The sequence below is a fragment of the Struthio camelus genome, chromosome Z, assembly GCF_040807025.1.
Source record: "Struthio camelus isolate bStrCam1 chromosome Z, bStrCam1.hap1, whole genome shotgun sequence".
Lineage (NCBI taxonomy): Eukaryota > Metazoa > Chordata > Aves > Struthioniformes > Struthionidae > Struthio > Struthio camelus.
Genome location: NC_090982.1, coordinates 18,255,298 through 18,274,583, shown reverse-complemented (window position 1 = coordinate 18,274,583; position 19,286 = coordinate 18,255,298). Strand labels below are relative to the sequence as shown.

Here is a 19,286-nt window from a genome sequence, read left to right as displayed (position 1 = left end):
ACTTTGGCTCCAACAAAGAGACAGAAAGAAAGCCGTTGGGTACAGGGCAACCACGGACGGCTGCAGGGCCAGCAAGTCCTGCAGCTTTTGAGCAGAGAGCCCACTTTTATACAGAAACTGTCCCGTGCTGGAGCTGGCCATGTAGTCCATGTGCAGTCCAGTGGCTCAGGCTCACCCTCGGGATCTCCCCCTGTCGCCCTGCCTGCAATGCCCGATGCCTCACTGCAAGGAAAACCAGCTGGAGTGGCCTGGGAGCACAGAGCCAGCCCTCTGCAGAAGTGCTCAGCGGGGCAGGGAAGCCAGAATTACCCAGTTACCTGATGCAGTCTGCCCCACAAACAAGGCAGGCCTGTGAGTGGGCAAACGCAGCCGCACGGGAAGGTCCAGAGGCTTTCGAGGCCACGTCCAATCCCACCACCGCCGGCACACATGACTAAAGCTGCCCACAAGGCGTTCGCCTCCCCAGCCACCCGCTCGCTCTGCCTTGGTCTCTGCCACCATCCCCGGGGCGTCCGGGCCCCTTCGCCGCACATCCCCAGGCCCCACACGCTCCGCACTGCTCCCTCCTGCGGGCAGGAGACCCCTCGGCCGCTGCCGGCTCCATCCCCGTCGCTACGGAGGAAAAGCGGAGGGAATCTCGCGCCCCAGGCACAGCCCCTGGAAATTTTGCCACCAGCACTCTGCCCCGCTCAACCGCACTGTCCTGGCCCCAGATAATCTGTTTGTCCCTGGATACCCCGGTTGCCCTCACACCCCCTGGATACTCCACTTATCCTCACACCCCCAGATACTCTGGTTGCCCTCACACCCCCTGGACACCCCAGTTATCCTTGTACCCCTGGATATCCCAGTTACTCTTGCACCCCCTGGATACCCCCGTTACCCTCGCACCCCCAGATACCCCTGCTACCCTCGCACCCCCTGGATACCCCCGTTACCCTCGCACCCCCAGGACACCCCCGTTACCCTCGCACCCCCGGACACTCCCGTTACCCTCGCACCCCCAGGACACCCCCGTTACCCTCGCACCCCCAGGACACCCCGGCTCGTCCTCCCGCCCGGGTGGGGGTTTCGGGGAGAGCAGGGCGCTGTGCCCGCGGCCGTTCCCCGCACGGTGCCCGCACCCCTTCCCCGCCGCGGGCTGGCTCGTCCCCGGTGCCTCCTCGCCGCCGCCGCTGCCGCCGCCGCGCCGGGCAAGCACGACCAGGCGGCCGGGCCGCTGCTGCGGCGCTGCGCTGCACTGCCCTGCCGTGCCCGGCCCCTCCGCCCGCCTGCCCGCCCCGGCGCCGCTGCCGGCGCCGCTGCCGGTACCGGCCGCTCACCGCGGAGGCCGGGGTCCTCCTCCTTGGCGCGGATCTTGCGGATCTTCAGCGGCCGCCCGCTCAGCGTGGACAGCACCAGGCGCTGCCGCAGGAAGTTGCAGCCCGCGTAGCTGAGGCACTGCGAGCGGCCCGACATGCCGCCCCCGCCGCCCGCTCCCCCTGCGCTGCGCTCCCCCTGCGCTGGCCGTCCCGCTCCTGCCGCCGCCGCCGCCGCCGCCCGCCGAGCCCACGTGGTTGGGAACAGGAAGCGCCGCGCGCGACAGCGCGGGGGTCACAGGGCGAGGGGGCGGGGCGGGGCGGCGGCGGCCGTTGGGCGGCGGCGGCCGTTGGGCGGCGGCGGCCGTTGGGCGGCGGCGGCCGTTGGGCGGCGGCGGCCGTTGGGCGGCGGCGGCCGTTGGGCGGCGGCGGCCGTTGCCGCCGCCCCGCCGGAGTCAGTCCGTAAAGCGTGAGCGGCGTTGTTTCCCCCGGGGTGGTTTCCTGGCGAGAGTAGTAAAAGCGAAGGTAGGAGCCGTCGGAATAACCTGTTAAATCGCAGTCAGCTCCAGCTGGGGAGCGGCAGTTTGGCAGTGAGGAGGGAGCTGTGTGCGCCACCTCTGCGGCTGTGCCGGCGGGGCTGCGCGCTGCTGGTGCGCCGGCTTCTCCTGGCAAGCACGGCTTTGCCAGCGTAGGGAGTTTGCCACAGTAATAAATTGCGATTCCTGCGTGAAGCGCTGTTATCGGAGGCACAGCTTAAGCGATATTTAAGTAGTAGTTATTGCCTCTTTGAGCGTTTGTGCTGTATATGCTTATTTTTTGCTGGAGGTTGGAGTTTATCTAACTGTTACGTGGCTCTATGTTTTATCCGTGCTGTTATGCCGTGCTTTATTTCTGAACAATTCAACTTCTCTGGGACATTTGAGTCCTCTGTTTTTTGACAGGTGAATAATTAAATCCTGGAATGAAATGTGGTACGAGATCAGGATACTCTCCCTAGAGAAGACTAAATTAATCTATCTTTCTTCAGACAATTCTTTTCGGTAGTTTATCCCTGGCTGCCTTGTTCAGATGAAATATTGTACTGGTTAAAGGAAAATTAAGCAGAGATGCCAGCTTCATGCTCCACACTTGGAGGAATTTGGTCTGATTTCTGATCTTCTGCCCAAGCTGTTCCCTCAACTGTAGCGGCACAACCCAACGTCCCTTACGTAAGAGGCCGAGGGAGGCTTTCAGTCTGTTTCAAGAGGTACATGAATTACAGTAGACGTAACAGGGTTAATGGCTAGACTGTGTTATGTACACAGGGAAAGAAGTTTCTTGTTTTATAAAAGAGAAGAAAAGGGGTGAGAGTGATCCCCACTGAATTGTGTCGACGAATACACTCCATTTCGTTTCTCTCGTGCTTTATAGCACGCATCTGTAGCTGCATCTTTGTAGCTTTCTTTTCATTATGAATGGAGTGTTTGCTGATGTCTCATGTCACATCTCATCCTTGGTTAAATACAATCTGTATGCTGCTGTGGACGACAGATTGTTGTCAGGGAGCTGGAAGAGCTGGGCTGCTCCTCAAGGGAGAGTGAACCCGGGGCTGAGGGTGACTACAGCACAGGGGGGGCACAGACCAGGGTGCAGTTCCACAGCACCTGAACATGGTGGGCAGAGCAGGATGCTTGTGATAGGGTCCATTGACAGTCGCGCTCAAGGGAAAATTATCTGTCAGGTCCAGGATCCATCCAGTGAGTCCTGTCAGGCACAGCGGGCAGTGGAGCGAGGAACAATGCTATGATACAAGTCTGAGGTGTCCATCCAGGAGCCAGGACTAGAGACAAGCTACCTACAACAAGGGGTCCATCTAAGAGACAGGACTGGAGGCAGATGTGTATCTGTGGCTTATGACATAGGCCTGAGGCCCACCCCGGAGGTGGGACTGGAGATAGGTACACCTACAGCATAGCTCAAGCAAGGACTGAAGGCCCAGACCTGAGCTTAAAGAGAGTTTCCTCAGCCCATGGACAGAGTACGTGGGTGAAGGTCCCAGGTGAGGTTGGCGAGGGCCATTGAGGCCTGCTGGTGCACTTAAGGCCCTGACAGTCATCTTGAGTGCATCATCTCTGATGCAAAACAATGACAATCATCTCTAATGCAAGAAACACTGGCTTCTTGTTCTCAGTGACACTCTCTGCAATTAGAGCAAAAAAATTCATCCCTAATCATATGAACTGATACAGTGTATTCATCCAGAGTTACAAGGGAATGGAGAGGTCCACCATTTTTTTATTTCTACTGTACACAGCACTCCTGTTCCTCATTCTCTCCTGTATTCTCTGTAAAGCTATCCTTCTGCAGAAAAATCCTGTTGAATGTAAGATATTTCTATAAAATGTAGACATGTTCTAGATAGAGCATAAGTTACATCTATGCCTTAAGATCCTCTAGGATTATACAGCAACTCAGAAGATATACTCAGGGAGGAAGACATCAAAAGGGGCTTTAAACCTCTTAATACTACTTGGGTATTTGGCTGAACGTAAGGTGAAGCAGCCGCTGTTGTGAACTAAAGCAGCTCTGTGTGTTCAGTATCCCTGTAGCACAGAACAAAAGAGGAGCTCAGCCTTTTCTTGATGCTCTTACTGTGAAGGACCACATGCTGTGAGAGCACACAGGCCGGAAGAGAAAAGGACTGATATTTTCCATAAAACCTGATAACACTTTTTCTGAATAGGTTGTTTCCCAGAGACTGAATTTTTTTTTTTTCCGTGACAGGGACTCTTCGCAGCAACTATGACTAGACATCCTCTTGTTAGCTGCTGACTGGCAAAGCTTTTCTGATTAGTGTTGATAGGAATCATTAGTATATTGGAGAAACCAACCTCCAAACTACCTCTAGTGTAATATTTGTTACAATTTGGCTAATACGATCCTCAGAAGATAATCTTTGTCTTTACTAGCAGCCATGGAAACTGCATTGCAACTTCTGTGGAAGCAGTGCAAATACACCCCCACACATCTACATTTATTTTTTCCTGCTTTCTTTCAGATTGCAGGTAAAATATGCCTCTGAATCACAGCAAAAATGGTCAGTGATGAGCTAGTCACAGTTTTGCTTGTCCCTGAGCTGCTATGGTGGATGAGAGTGCAGGAAAAGTTTAACATTTGATTTCTGTGGTGTTAATCTTTCCTTCTGTCCTTTATGTTGACTCCAGCTAAGAACCACTTTTCACCTGCTTAGTCACACATTCATTATTGTAGTAAGGAGCATTGCAAGATTACAGTCACCAGGACATCATAGTAGACACTCAGCAAGGCCTTTTATCCGTCTTACAAAGGTCTTTTTGAAATAAAATCAATTCTATATGTGTGCAGACTTTTTAGCAGTGAGAATCCACATCAGATAATTGGTGCTAACTCATGAGAGGCTCACGAGCTATTCGCATCCCCTTTGATACGCTTATCTCCACAAGAACTGTGAAGAAAAGTTGCTGCTGTTCTTTTTTCTTTTTTCTTTATATATTTTTTAATGAACTGGAGTCTTATCTTGCAGTAGCTCCTCCTTAGTAACCTGAGGTGAGGAAGCAACCAACTGAAATTCCTTGGCTGAGCAAGGGAAATAATACAATATTACAGAAGTGTCGAGTCTTTCTGTGTTATGTTATTATTTCTATTACTGGCACTTTTAAGCCTTAACCAAGATCTGATTGTGACTGTGCTATGTGCACTAGCTTTTCTCCTCTGAAATTCCAGCAGAGAGACATGATGAAAGAAAAATTTGAGAAGCACTTAACCGACATCAGCACCAGAGCTACTAGAAGTCAGATCTTATAACTGTCAGGTCAGCGCACGTGGTGAGTCAGTACAGCATTTCCAGTCAGACAAGGAGGATCCAAAGGAGGGCTGGATCTATTTAGAAGGGGGTGGGGTATGTGTCATGGGGACAACTAAAGAAAGGCGCAACAGGGAGGAGTGGGTGGGTCTTTCAAGGATTAGCTAGGATAGCAACGTGGAACTTACCTGAGCAGAACAGGCTGAAGACTGGGGAGAGTGGTAGCGGGTTCAATTCCCTTAATGGAACTGGCTTTGTGAAGTTCTTAAGAGGTGATGGGGAGGCTCCCTGGCCATCTGTGAGCAGACTGTAAGCAATGTAGGGAAAAGGTCCCTCTTTTCTTTAGAAGAAAGAGTAACTCCCTAGCTGGAAGCAGGGAAGTGAGAATAGGAAGTTCCTGCTGAGAAAGCCTGTTGGACCAAAAGCAAGAGGTGGAAGGTGCGACTATCAGGGTGTATATGGTCTCAATGCGCTGTCTGTAAGGCTATGGAAGGCTAACAGTGCTGTGCATAATAAAGAAATATTATAATAAAGGATTATTAGGTAATAAAGGAATGTCTCTGCCTACATTCTGAAGAACTGGTAGAGGGCTTTCATTTTCCCCCTATCCCCAAATCTGTAGGGGCATGACTAGACCTAAAGGAACACAACTGATGTAGCTGTCAGTCAAAACATCAGAAAACCTCCTTCTTGCCTTACGTTTTACCTCAAAGAAACTGCTATGCTTTACCCATGCAAACATGGGATGATGGTGCATACGTAACTGGTAAAGAAGCCTTTGGTAAACTTGAGTTTACTGAAATAAGGGGACTCTCCTGCAAAATCAGTATAATAACCCCAGCTATGGCTGGACAGAGAACTTCTTGTGTACAGTGTTAATGGGCAACAGTATTCAAGAGCTCAGTCTTTCAGGTGTTAGAGCAGCTGCTTGTTTGAATCAAATACATATGATGGATTTGGAATGGGAATCTTTATGGGGAGGCAAGTCGAGCCTTGAAGCAAAGTTAATCTTCCAATGTATCATGTAAAACTACCAAAAAAAAGTTGATAGAGCCATTCATAACTGAAAAGGTCTCGCCCGTGAACCTTGTTAATTGGGACGTAGTAACTTCACTTAAAAATTGGAATGTACCGTGTGGTAAGGTCGAGACAGTTCAGGAGTCCTTATGCGTAGGGATTCTCAGTAACAATATACTGTCTACTTGGTTTATCTCATCTCCAATTCGTTTTGCCTCTGATGACTTCCTACTTAAAGCAACTTTAAACAGCTCTCTTCGCTGTTGATTAGTTTAATTAACTGCTGTAGTTCACCCTCAAGGTAAATGTTTCGCAAACTACCAACAGGAATACTAATAAATGCCAGCTTTGGCTCTTTTTGACGAAACATCTGTCCCAAATTTTGTGCCCTGTGTGTACATAGTCACACAATTCTCTTCGTAAGGCTGTTTGCTCTAATATCACAAACAGGGCGGGGGGAACACCTTTTTCTGACTGCATTACAAGTTATACAGGGATGGTGATGTGAAGCACATGATAACAACTAACTGGCAGGAGAAAATAACTTTTCCTACAGCTCAAATGTGACACTAGATTTGCAATGTTTGCTCATCTCTGTGAATGAAGCCTTTTTAGAGCTGAAGATACAAAGCGATACACCTTCTTTTGGTAAGCTTAGGAGTCAACCTAGATTGTAAAGTGCAATATTTTGGACCAGCTGAGAACAGAAAGGGCGAGGTTAGGAAGACTGCCATTTGAGCTTTTTTCATACTTGGAGCCATGCTATAAGCCAAATTGTACTGAAATACATTATTTTTTAAATACGCAGTCTGTCACAGGGCTGCATTCCAGTTGGCAGCTGCACAGTGAGCGTATGACACAACCATGAAAGCTTGTGGGTCTGATATTATCATATTATTCAGGTATAAACTCTTCTTCTTGCAGAAGGATAAGAATTAATCACATTTAATGATGAGAATGACCTGTCACAATGTTCTTTTTATGTTCTGCATATATTTGAGAGAATCTGAAACTCAGGGATGTGTAATCTTTTCTTAAAAAAACAAGATGGAAATTACTGCAGTGGTTTGTCTCCTGCACTTTATCCAAAACAAGGACTATGATGTTTTTAATGCATTTATTCTTCCTTCCTTTTGCTTCTGTGCTCTGCAGTGCCTATTAAATAAAAATCCTGTGTCCTTTCTCCATTTGCATGGAGAAAAGTCCAGATCCTTCTCAGTTACTCTTAACACTGCTCTCTGCAATGTAAGAGTAAATTTTTCCTGCCTTGTTCCCGAGGCTGGACATTTCTAGGAGTAATGGAGAACAGCTGTCTTTTTAGGAAGGCTTTAGGTCTTGTCCTGATTCTTTAGATAGGAAATGCAGATGCATGAGGTACTCTGAGCAGGTAGCTTCTTGTATCTAAGGTTCAGTTTGTTTTATTTTCGTCAGTTTGCTGTCATGCTGGTGAGGGAGAGCGACCTGTTACTGGGTAAGGATCCATTGCTTGTGAATTAGGAGTGAAAGAGTCATTGGGTATTTTCTCTGTCTCCAGCAAAGGCGCAGGCCTATTTTTTCTTCAAGTTATTACATTATTTCTTCAATTCGTCCTGTAATTTACTTTATAAATGAATGCTAAAACTTACATGGGTTTTTTATTCTTTTCCGCTTATAGCATATACTTTTGCCACACCATTAAACTGAGTTATACTTTCAAAATTAGCAGTAACCTCTATGGGCCAACTAACATTGAAAGTCACAGTGTATCTCAGTTATTTGTGGTGTGTGAGAAGACAACTAGGTAATCGCAATGCAAGGCTGAAGAACAGCTTACCTTTATTTGTATTTTCTAGAACTGTAGTTCTGCTATATGTGAAATGACTTGACACTTTTTGCTGTGAACTGCACTTCAAAGCAACTCTGTGCTATAAGTTCATATTCTGATGTACCAAAACCAGTATGGGATTTTGATTTATTTTATAGACCTCTGTAATTTCCTTGTACTTAATTTGAGATGAGTGCTTGGAGGTTTGGGGTTTTGTGGGGAAAAAGTAGTAATTCCAGCAGTCTTAAAATCTATGGCTAAAGCACGTTGCTCAATGCTGGAGTGCTAGTTAAACAAACAGAAACCTGAGATGTGTTGGTCATTCTGAGGAGGCTACTGAAGAAATCAATTGCTTGTAGCAGCAAAACTTCTAATTTGTCTATAATCCTATAACAGAACTCATTTTCATATCAGTACACAACCACAGTACTGTTACATTGTTTTGAACTTCTTCCTTTTCCTTTCTTTTTCTTTTTTTTTTTTTCTTTTTCTTCTTCTTCATGTACTTATAGCAACAAACCAAGGAAGTAAAAAAGGAAAGGAAATCTTGATCAGCATACAAAAATCAGAAAAGACATATGAAAAAGCATATTTTTACAAAGAAGAATGGATTGCAGTTTGTCTGGAACTAGGATATGCTCAAGGTAAGTCATCTACCCAGTATAAGTTTAAGATTGAAGTGTTTCCCGAAACTGTAAGTGGATGATCCTGGAGAATCTGTGCATTTCCCAGTTTAAAGTACTAAATTATCTTGATTTTCCTCAGCTCTATAATAAGCTTATGAACCGTTCCTTTTAAAAAGAGACTAAACTGTGTAGTTGTGAAAGTTCTTGAAAACACTGCATTCTTACCAAGTTCCTAATACCAAAAGGATAGGAATCCGAGGTACAGCCTTTGTGTAGCTGACATTCACAAATTATTCCTGATATTCTGAACACTCTTACAGGTTGAGATATTAAGGTGGTGTCTAAATACTTTAGGATTATAGAGGCATATATTTATTTTACAAGTTAATAGATGGGCCTTCATCCGCATCTCACTCGGACCTGTTACTACTGACTGTGCTGTCTTTCTGGGATGATACAAAAAGAGTGAATCATACAGGCTAGAGAAGTTCTAATTCATTTTCCTTAAAGCCTCTGAAACACTGCACAGTCTAATGCTACCCAAAGAGATTAACGGAGAGAAGGTCATTACTGTTGTTCTGAAAAGCTCCTTGAAATGAGGAAATGAGGTAAAGCGCTTTGAAATGAGATAAAGGCCTTCTCTCTCTACAAGTGTATGAGCTTGTCTGAACACTGTACTTCTGTATCATTGTTATAGCAACCCATGAGAATAGAAAGGGCTGCGAAGTGCCATGAATTATCACAGGCTCTGACTTCACTGCCAAGAAAGTTATTTCTGCGGTGCAAGTTGAGTGAGCCAGCGCTGGTGATGGTGAGAACCAGAGCTCCAACCATTAGTTGTAATACCAGCTAGGGGAATAGCACGTGACCTGCAAAGAAACAGCTTCAGTTACTTAGACAGCAGTCTGAACTCCAGAGCGAGATTGCTCTGTAGAAAGAAACACAGGCCTGTCGACATTACTGACTTTGGCAGTAGATTCTGCCTTACGCTTTGGGTGGTGCTCTCTGCGAAGACTCCAGACATCACTCAGCCCAGCACATCTGGAAATGTTAGAAAGTATGACATTGCAAAGGCTGAGGTCAGACTCCCACACACGTGCGGGGAATCTGCATATGTGGACATGTCACTTCTGCTCTGCTTGTAAAGATAATTACACATGTGAAATGTAATTCAGTATGTCCAGAACCTGTCCTACAGGTTGACTAGCCTCTCTGTATTAGTATAGACACAAACACACATCGCATACTCCTAAATGCAGAAAGTCTTTGCCGGTTTTTAAACTACTTCTATCCTTGTGCAAGCCATGCTTAAACAATAACACTAGGTGCAGCACTACCACCTTGAGACAGAAGTTACTGTATAAAAGTTGCTCCTGGCATTTGGTGTGTTTATTGAACCAGGTTTTTCACATGGGCTCATTATCTGTCGTAGAACGATGTTCTCGAGCTCATCTGAATCTGGCCGCCACAGAAACTTCGTAGTGTGTGCTTTAGCAGCAGCACAGAGAATTGGTTCAGGGAGCTGCTGAAGATTTGCCTTTTTTGAAGAATTCGTTTCCAGCTGAATACGCTTCCTGAACTAATTTCCTATGCGCTATGGCTGGTGCAAGAAAGGAGGTACGTGCACGTGGTTGGGGTTAGGAAAATTGGTGGGACTTGATGGTATAAAATGGCTGTGGAACCACACCTAAGGGTTCAGTCTGAAGAACCGAGGTCAAAGCAACTAAAAGGATACTTTCAAGTGCCAGAGTGCAGAGTTTGGAAATCATTGCTTTACTTTGCCTAGAGGATAAGGAGTGGGTGGTGAAGGAAATGCATGATTGATCTCCTGCCTGAGAGAATCAGGGCAAAGAAGGCAATGGCTTCCTTGTTCTGTGCGTGGATGGAGCTGCTAAGTGATGCAGTGGCAGGTCATGATGACATGTCAAGCATTAGTAGCAACAAAGAATATTTTATTGTAAATCTGAGTTCCTGTTTTGGTATTAAACAAAGAAGGAACCAGATGAAATTTTACCACGTGAATTCCTGCACTCTAGGGAAAGCAGATTTGGGTCCGTTTCTTATCTCTGCAAAAGGGTAATTAGGCAAAGAAATGAATATCAAATCCTGGAGAGAATGACATATGATCTGAAAAATCCATATTTAGCCTAGGTGGGGGTACTTTCTGTGTACGCAGTGCTTACGGTGGGTCAAAGAAACTATTTCTGACAGAGCCTGAAGAGCCACTAAAAAGAGGTGCACTCCTTACATTCCCCTTGGCAATATTTGGAATGGAGCCGTTCAGAGAAGGATAAATAGAATGTGTACTTGATTTAGATTACAATTTCAGATATTTAAAAGTAACTTCAGGAGCTGAAAATAAAAACAAAAACCAGAAACCAAAGCTTGGAGCTGCAACAAAAGAGTATCTTCAGCATTTGGAAGAAGAAAAATTGAATTTACATTCCGATCTGATATTATTAGCTCTTGGTGATAATGTAAAACCTTAAATCTGCTTTCCTGGCTTTTTGAAATCTCTGCCAAGATTTACCCTGTTGTATCTTGAGTTCATAAAGGCCCATTCCCTGCTTAGTTGCTTTGATCATGGTTCTTTTCGTAACAGCAGGAAGCAAATTCTTCGCTTGCATGACCTCTTAAAGAAAAATTTATTTTTTCTTTTTTTTTTTTTAAACAAAGGCAGACTTCTGTAGAATAGAACTCCATTTGATGCATCCTTCTATCCTGACAGTGATCTGTCGATAACTATTCAATGAGTACGATTTCCAGCTGCTTCCGTACAATTGAAACGTAGGAAGGTCCATCTGAACATAAGGAAAAACATTTTTACTGTGAGGGTGACTGGGCACTGAACAAGTTGCCCAGAGAGGTTGTGGAGTCTCCTTCCTTGGAGATATTCAGAAGCCGTCTGGACATAGTCCCGTCTGGACATAGATAATGTGCTCTTGGTGACCTGCCTGAGCAGGCACTTGGACCAGGTAATCTGCAGAGGTCCCTTCCAACCTCAACCATTCCGTGATTCTGTGATTTTTTATTAAGCCTCAAGAGAGATCTCCCTCCATGTTTGTGTCAGGCTCTTCTTTTCCAAAAAATCTGCTTATTAGTGACTTGTAATCTACTGTGTGAATCTTTTGAGTTGTATTCTGTAGACAGGAGAAGGATCTTAATACCTGTCTCCCTCAAAGCTTCATATGGGCAACGTGGAAACAGCTTTGGTCAGCGTTAGCTGTCATTGGACTAGGATGATTCAGTTCTGTCCACTGTGATTAAAAAGTGAATGAGAATTGCAGATGGATTAAAATAAATGTTCTTAAAAAAACCGTTTTTACTCTGAAATGGCCAGATAACACTGATCCTCCTGTTACATGTGATTAATTTGGAGGCAGAGATGAGAAATACAATGCAATATAATCTGGAAGACAAGTTATTGTGGAATTGGATTTGTCCTCATTTTACCAAATGTTGGACAATGTTAGATGTTTTAAGTGGATTGGTTAGCATGCATTGCACCATAGCTCGCATGCAAGGCTTTAGGCTGAAAAACAAAGGGAAGAAGGCCTCTGTTAAATAAAAGGAGTACTGTGGGTGTCTGAAAGGCTTGAGCGCCCACACTTAGCAACGGCATCTTTCGACATCGGTTTGGTGACACCTAGTGACCGAAAGTGTTACTGTACCTCTTAAATTTCCACTTCATTCAGAGTGCATAAGGGCAATTGCTTTTTTATTTAAGTGGATATGAAGCAATATTGTGTAAAGCCTGCAAAGAAGCTATGTGGTTATGGCTGAATCCTGTAAGGATTCTTAGAAAAAGAAACAAGAGTTAAAAATCAGTCATTTTGAGTGTTATTTTTCTTGTGATGGTATTAGCGACTTTTCAGTTTATGCGTGCAACAAGTGTTCGAATGTTGAAAGATCTAAGATTAGCTTTAGCTCTGGCTGTTCTTGCTTATCCAGGTTAGGGTGATATGTAGCATTAACTAGTCATGTATTTTTATTCCCTCCCTACGCCCTTTATACTAAATGCAATATAAGAGGAATTGCATTGTTCTATAAGACATGCCCTGCTGAACCTGGATATTTTGCAGGAATTGAACACATGCCAGAGGAGACAGTATAAAATCAGAGTTCCAACTCCAGTATTCTCTGGATATTTTTTTTGTTCTTGACAGTTCATTAGGGTTGTGGGAGCACGTTACTTTATAATAATTATGCAAAGGATACGTCTATGGGTGTTCCAACTCTTACTGTTCAATTCATATGCGCCCATGAAATTAAGCATCTCACTACTGAAGAGAGCTCTGTACTTCTAACAGACCTGACTGCCACATGTTTTTTTGAGCAGATAATGGATTTCAGTGTGACAACTCCTTATTTTCCTGAATTGCCACAGGTATTTAAAACCGCAAGTTTAAGAGGAAACTTCAGTCTTCACTTTGTTTCATCTTTGCATTAACTTTTTTTTTACCTCAAGACAGAAAAAGAATGATCAGTGTAGAAAGTTTATACTTCTTAGCTAAAGACTGTGAAGTTCAGTTTCACTTTATTCATGTGAGGAGCCCTGTGCAGTTCTCCTATATAGTGTGGACATTTTCAGGAAGATTGTCGACTTTGGACAATCAGCCAGAACTGGCTTGAGCAACAACCTGAAATTTCTAAACAAATCTTCTTAGGATGGGGCATTCAACTAGGAAGTTTTACCAGGTTTATACTTAATTTCTCACATAAACAATTTTAGATGTACAAAGTGTCTAAAAAATAGGATTAGCAAGTTAGTAAAGGGCCTGTACTGCAGAAAAAACATTGGAAATATACATACTGATTTTCGTTAAGTTCTGTTTCAGGCCCTTAGTATGTCTTCTGCCCTCCCCCCACCCCCCGCCCCGGATATTGTTGTGTTACTTATTCAGGAAATTCCTGAAAGCATGACGGAAGTATATTTTTATGCACCGTATAAATCAAGGAGCCTGAATATTTTTGCAAAGCAAAAAACATCCAAACAGAACCCCAAAACTCCACATCCAAGTCAGAACACATCTAGGCTGAAACAAAGCATGGAAATTTTATTAAAAGCAAAAAACTGAGAAGTCTGTAGAAAAATGGGTATCAGAAAAAATGGAAGCTGGAATACAGCCTTCGTTCAAGTGTACAACGCCCAAAATACCTGAGATGTGGTACCTGAGAGCTACTCATGTAAAGACAAGCATCTGCATTTTTTTAAAAAGTGTTTTCTTGTCATGTTTTTGAAGAATCAAAATAATATAGCTTTGTATGTGTCAGAAATTCATTGCCATTTGCAACCCTGATCTGGACTACGGGAGAAAAGAGATGGTCTTGCATGGCTGTAAATCTGTTCTGTGATGCGCTGGGCCTCATACTAAGGGAAAACTGTGAGGGTAGGAAGGTAAAGAACATATTTTATCTCAGCATATCCCCCCCCCAACCTAGGAAAATCGGTGTCCAAATTCCTCTACACAAAAATGTTTAAAAGGTTCTTGATAAATCAGTGGTTGGGTTTCCTACTTGCAAACAATTAAATTCAGGTAGATCTCTGCACAAATCCTTTGGGTTTCAGAATGTGGATGATTTTTTGGAACTCCAGAGTAAAGAGTGCCAAATTCATCATAGTATTTAAGGAAAAAGAAGTCTGACACGCTTACTGTTTCCAATTTTCAGGGAAGCGTTTTGTCTCTTTTTTTTTTTTTTCTCTTCCTTTGCAGGTCTTGTAGACATAATCACAGGATACTGATTAAATAATGGTTTGTTACAGCGTGATGCACATGAAATGTGATAAGAGGACACACGTGCCCGCTGAAATCAAGGGGGTCTTATTCTGTGAAAACAGCAGTATAAAATGTTTCCAGATGCTGATATTGGAGTTACAGATGTTTTCCACTGTATCTAAGCCCTTTGATTTGTACTGAATACAGCTAGTTTGTTCTCCTTGTTTATTTCACTTCTTTTCATTTGTATTCTTCCCTTCTCTTCCATACGCATATTTTTAGTTCTGTGCATGTCATCCCTCTGCTGCAACTTCCAGTGACTTCCTATCATCTGTTAACAATTTGCAAGTATCTATTTCATGTCAAGGCACGTGAAAACAAAAATGGGAAAACAGCCCTTCCCGAAACTGACTCACTGCATTGGCAGCCAGAACGTCCTCCTGACTGCAGTAAGCTACTTCAGAAAACAATCACTGACAAATAGACTGAAAAACAGCAATCAGCTGTTATAATGTAATAAATGTAATGAAAGCTATACTAATATGACTATCTAATGCAATACAAGAAAGCATTGCTTCCCCTGGGAATGCCAGTAGCTTGTTGACCTAGGAGTTCAAGGATTTCGGGAGTCAGGACCAAGATTTTTATTAACTGCCTCTAGAAGCCACAGAGAGCCTGAATGGAAGGCAGTAGGCATTTTGCTAGTATAAATGCTGTGATCCAAACAATCATTTACAATTCAATCTCATAATGTAAAGTTAAAACTGGTTTGCCTTTAATAATTGTGAAATAAATTATTTTCATGAAAGTAATAGTTGGAGAACATGACAGTTAAGTGCTTATTGAGATAAATGATGTACGGAAGGTCATTGCAAAGTTTTTAAGGGACCTCTGTTTTCCGCTAATCTAAGAGGCCTCTAAGCGTCCAAAAAAGATAATTCTCTTTTCTAAATATCTATGGGTGCATATATCTGCAAGTGTTTTCCCAAAGGCTTTGGAATATAGCTGCAAAACCTCTATTTTGCTTTAACTTAACTATATTTTCCTTGTAATTGTGTATTTTCCTTTTAATTGTATTTTGAGGGATATCTTAAGCAATCTGTGATTAGTGCTTTGTATGGAATTAAGTGGGACTCTTCCGTTACAGACTATAATCTATGTAATGAACCCATTATCAACCTATACCCAGGTTGCCCTGTAATATGGTATTGCCATTGCTAGTTACAGGCTATCAGCTTTGTACTAAGTTTGCAAAGCCTTAGGACTTGAGGCTTGTCGTTCTTGCTCTGTCTGAACTTTTTTTGACCTGCCTGCAGCTTTGTTTTACTGGGGTTGGCTGTGACAGCAGTTTCTCTAATTGACCAGGTGTCTATGGCTAATTTATTTTACTTCTGTTATCTCTGTATGCTCTGACCATAGTTTTATATAGAGCACGGTCGGTAATAAGCAGGCCCTGGAGACCCCACAACTCACCAATGGTCCGTTAAGGAAATGCAGATCTGGAGCCAAACAAAACTGAATTTAAAGCTAACAAAGAGAGCAGAGAAATAGTATCTAACAGAGGTAACAGGCGCCTTATATAGCAAACTTGGATATAACGTGGAGCTGCAGGCCAATGAAGAAAGAGCAACAAGTAGAAGTGCCTTAGCAAACATACAAAAATGACCCCAAGTGTATCCTAGAGACAGAAAGAAGCAAGCATCAACATGAACATCGTATTCTTCTTGATGAAGGACTCTAGGTGCTGACAACTTGCCGTAACACCCCACGTCCCACCAGAGTGACACCACCAACCTTAGGACCCAGAGTAAGTGTAAGCATAACATCGGGCAAGAAGTAGAAACTAACAAGTGTATGTATAACAATTTTAACTCTATTATTATTATTGAAACCTTTTCTGCATGTATGTATTCTGGCTCTAACAATTCTGGATGAACAAGGATTCTCGGATTACACTGTTAAGATTTCAGTTTTACAAATAATACATACTTAGCCTTATATAGATGATGTATTTCCTCTTTGCCCAGAAACAAGATTTTGAGTCTAACAAGTTGGCGCGTAGACAGTAAATTTCTGGCTCAATAACATAGAAATTTAGGGTTTTGGAAAAGCCCATTTTATGGATAAGCGTTAAGTTGCTCCACACTCAGGAATAATGCATTAGACTGGTGCCAAGAAATCACCTTGTTTTATACTTCATCTTTGCAAAGCATAATATCTTGTTTAAACATAAATAATGAATCACAGCTGGACGTTTTCATTTGTAATAAGTCTTGTCTTCACTATTTAAACTATGAGGTGGACAAATACAGCTAACAATGATTCAGAGCGGATATTAATTCCAACCCATGCCTGACTGAAGAGGCAAAAATGTGCTCCTCAAATATTTATGATAGTAAAAATTTTGGAGAGAGAATTTGCAAATATATTGTGTATATACATGCTAGGCTTCATGTGATAACTGCTTTATGCCCTTTTTGTATGATTAATAAGATGTCTTATTCAAAAGCATGATGTCACAGAATAATTCACATTGGAATTATTCCTAGAGACGTGGGTCTCTAGTCCAGTCTCAGGACCAAAGCAGGGTCAGACTGCTTTGGCTTTGTAAAGCTCATGGCTTTATCCAGTTGGGTCTTAAAAACCTCCAAGGATGGAGAGAGACAGCACAATGTCTGTGGGCCCTGGCTGCACTGCCTGACTCTGTTCATGGTGTAAGTATTTCCTAAAACCCAGTGTGAACCTGCCATTTCAATTTATTTCCATGCACTTCAGTGAAGAGCCCAGCTCTGCCTTCTCAATAACCTCCTCGTAAGTGTTGGAAGGTTGGTTTAAGTGCCCTTCTCTCCTCCGGGCTGAACAAGCCCCGTTCCCTCTGACTCTCATAGGGACAGTACACCTGTGCCCATCCATCTTGGTGGCTCTCTGCTGAACTTGCCCCAGTTAATCAATGTCTTTCTTGTACTGGGGGCAGGGACAAAACTGGCTACAGTATCCAGATGTGATCTAAAGAGTGCTTAATTGGGGGGGAGGGGGCATGCAGGAGGAATAATCACTTCTCTTGATGTATGCTTACGCTCCTGTTAGTACAGCCCAGGATGCTGTTGGCCTTCTCTGCTGTCAGGGCATACTGCTGGCGGTTTAGTTTGCTGTCCACCACTGCCCCCCGCCCTCCCCTCCCCCCCCAGTCTTTTCAGCAGAGCTGCTGCCTAGCTGGTCAGTGCTCAGCCTGTACTGTTGCAGGTAAAGTGCATCGTAGGCGCAGGACTTTGCATCTGTCCATGTTTAACTTTATCAGGTTCCTGTTGGCCTATTTTGCAGCCTGACTAGGTCCCACTGAACTGCAGCTCCGCCCTGGAGCAAATCTGCTAAGATCTTGTGGTTTGGTGGCATCTGCAAAGTTGATAAGGGTGCACTTTCTTTCCTCCCCCCTGGTTACTGACGGATACTGGACAGGTTCCAGTATAGACCCTGCCAAACTAGACTTGTTAACCAGCCTCCGGATGGGGTACAAAACACTAACCTCTACCCTTTGAGCTTCATTACAGCCAGTTTTTCACCCATCTAATTGTCCACCCATTTAAACCGTAACATCCCAGCTTAGATGGCAATTAAAATGATTTGGGAGACCATGTCAGAAGCCTTGTTAAGGCCAGTATAAAGCTGTAACTTGCTCCTTATGTGAAAAAAAAAGGTATAAAATAGAACAGCTAGGAACTGGTTACTTGATGGTGCTTAAAGAACTATTTATCAAACTCAATAAAAGATATCTCCAAGAAGACAATTCAGGAACTCTTTTGACTCCTCGAGTCTTAACAAGCTTCTTCACAGAATTACTTATGTTTGAAAGGTTACTGAGAAATCTGCAGGACTCTCTATTGGAAAGAATATCCGGACCTGTTGGAAAGATTTCAACTAACTGTTACTCAGCTACTCTGAAATCAGAGGGCTACTGAACTACTGTGTGAAACCATTAGGATGAGGGTTGGACTCGCAAAGATAATCAAGGAGGAGGGAGTGATCATTTCTTTTACTGCATAATTTTTACAACATAAGTAACCCACGTTTTGGGCCGCAAAGGCCATATGCTAGTAAGTTGTGTGTGCGCGCGTGCTGCCTCTCTTTCCACTGTCATCCACTTGTTGCCTATCCCGTGTTAAATCTAGACAGTTATCTAAGTAGCACTGGACAGTGGGATTATTTTAGCTGCCCTCTGTGGAGTTTTTCTGAGTGGCCCCATAGTACCTGTAAAGTAAACATCAGGTTTCTGCTTTACATGTAGACAAATTTTTTCTTTTTTTCTTTCTTTCTTTTTTTTTTTTTTTGGTACATAGCTCCTTTGGAGATACTGGTTACTGAGATCTCCAAAAAATCTAGTATTTGTTGCATATTTATTCCATACCATTCATTTCCTTTTCCCACAGATTTGCTTTAGAAGCAGTTAAGGGTTGTCTGCACATTTTGTGGATTTCCAGCTTTCAAATGCTAATACGAAGTTTCAAGCTGAAACGAACAGCATGGCTTTTAACATTTAAAATGGCTTCTATGGCCAAATTTTGTTCAAGCTTGTGGATGCCAATGATGCTTTGGCAAACTGAGATGTTCCCCTGGAAACATTCGTATAACCCCGAGCGTTTCACTCCAATCCTCCTGTACTCTAAAATGAAGAAGGGCGGTGCTGCGAGGAGTTCAGGTTACTCAGTGTAGTGTCGTGCCTGCTGACAGTGAGATTTCTGCGCCGAGCCAGTTGTTTCCATGCGTGGCTGTTAACGCTCTTCATCTTGTCTCACCGGACAGTTTTGGGGCTGGGTCACACAGCTGCACCTCGAGTTTCCCAAGTCCACGCCAACACGTTTCCCTGTTGCTGTCGCAAACTGCTTCTAAACCCGTGGAAACCAGCAAGAGCTGCCAGCAGGAAACCTGCCTGCCGGCGACGGGCTTCTCGCGTTTAGCTCGGCCTCCCGCCCGCCGCCAACCGCCGCCAACCGCCGCGGCCGGCCGCGG

The 19,286-nt window shown here is 43.9% G+C and overlaps 1 protein-coding gene and 1 long non-coding RNA gene across 3 annotated transcripts in view; one reads left to right on the top strand and one right to left on the bottom strand.

Moving 5' to 3' along the window:
* RCL1 (RNA terminal phosphate cyclase like 1) overlaps positions 1-1,500 on the bottom strand; it is a 31,056-nt gene extending 29,556 nt beyond the window's left edge. Inside the window, exon 1 of one of the 2 annotated variants that reach the window (XM_068928097.1) lies at positions 1,323-1,500. In XM_068928097.1, the coding sequence (XP_068784198.1) occupies positions 1,323-1,458 (136 nt within the window). In that variant the 5' untranslated portion in view covers positions 1,459-1,500. The remainder of the gene's footprint in view (positions 1-1,322) is intronic. The other variant, XM_068928096.1, reaches the window with a different exon arrangement.
* A 183-nt stretch (positions 1,501-1,683) lies between these two features.
* Positions 1,684-19,278, top strand: LOC138064381 (uncharacterized). The gene is made up of 5 exons (XR_011137621.1): positions 1,684-1,823; positions 8,452-8,583; positions 9,998-10,182; positions 14,565-16,089; positions 18,707-19,278. It is a non-coding gene; the product is annotated as an uncharacterized lncRNA (long non-coding RNA).
* Positions 19,279-19,286: the final 8 nt, after the last annotated feature.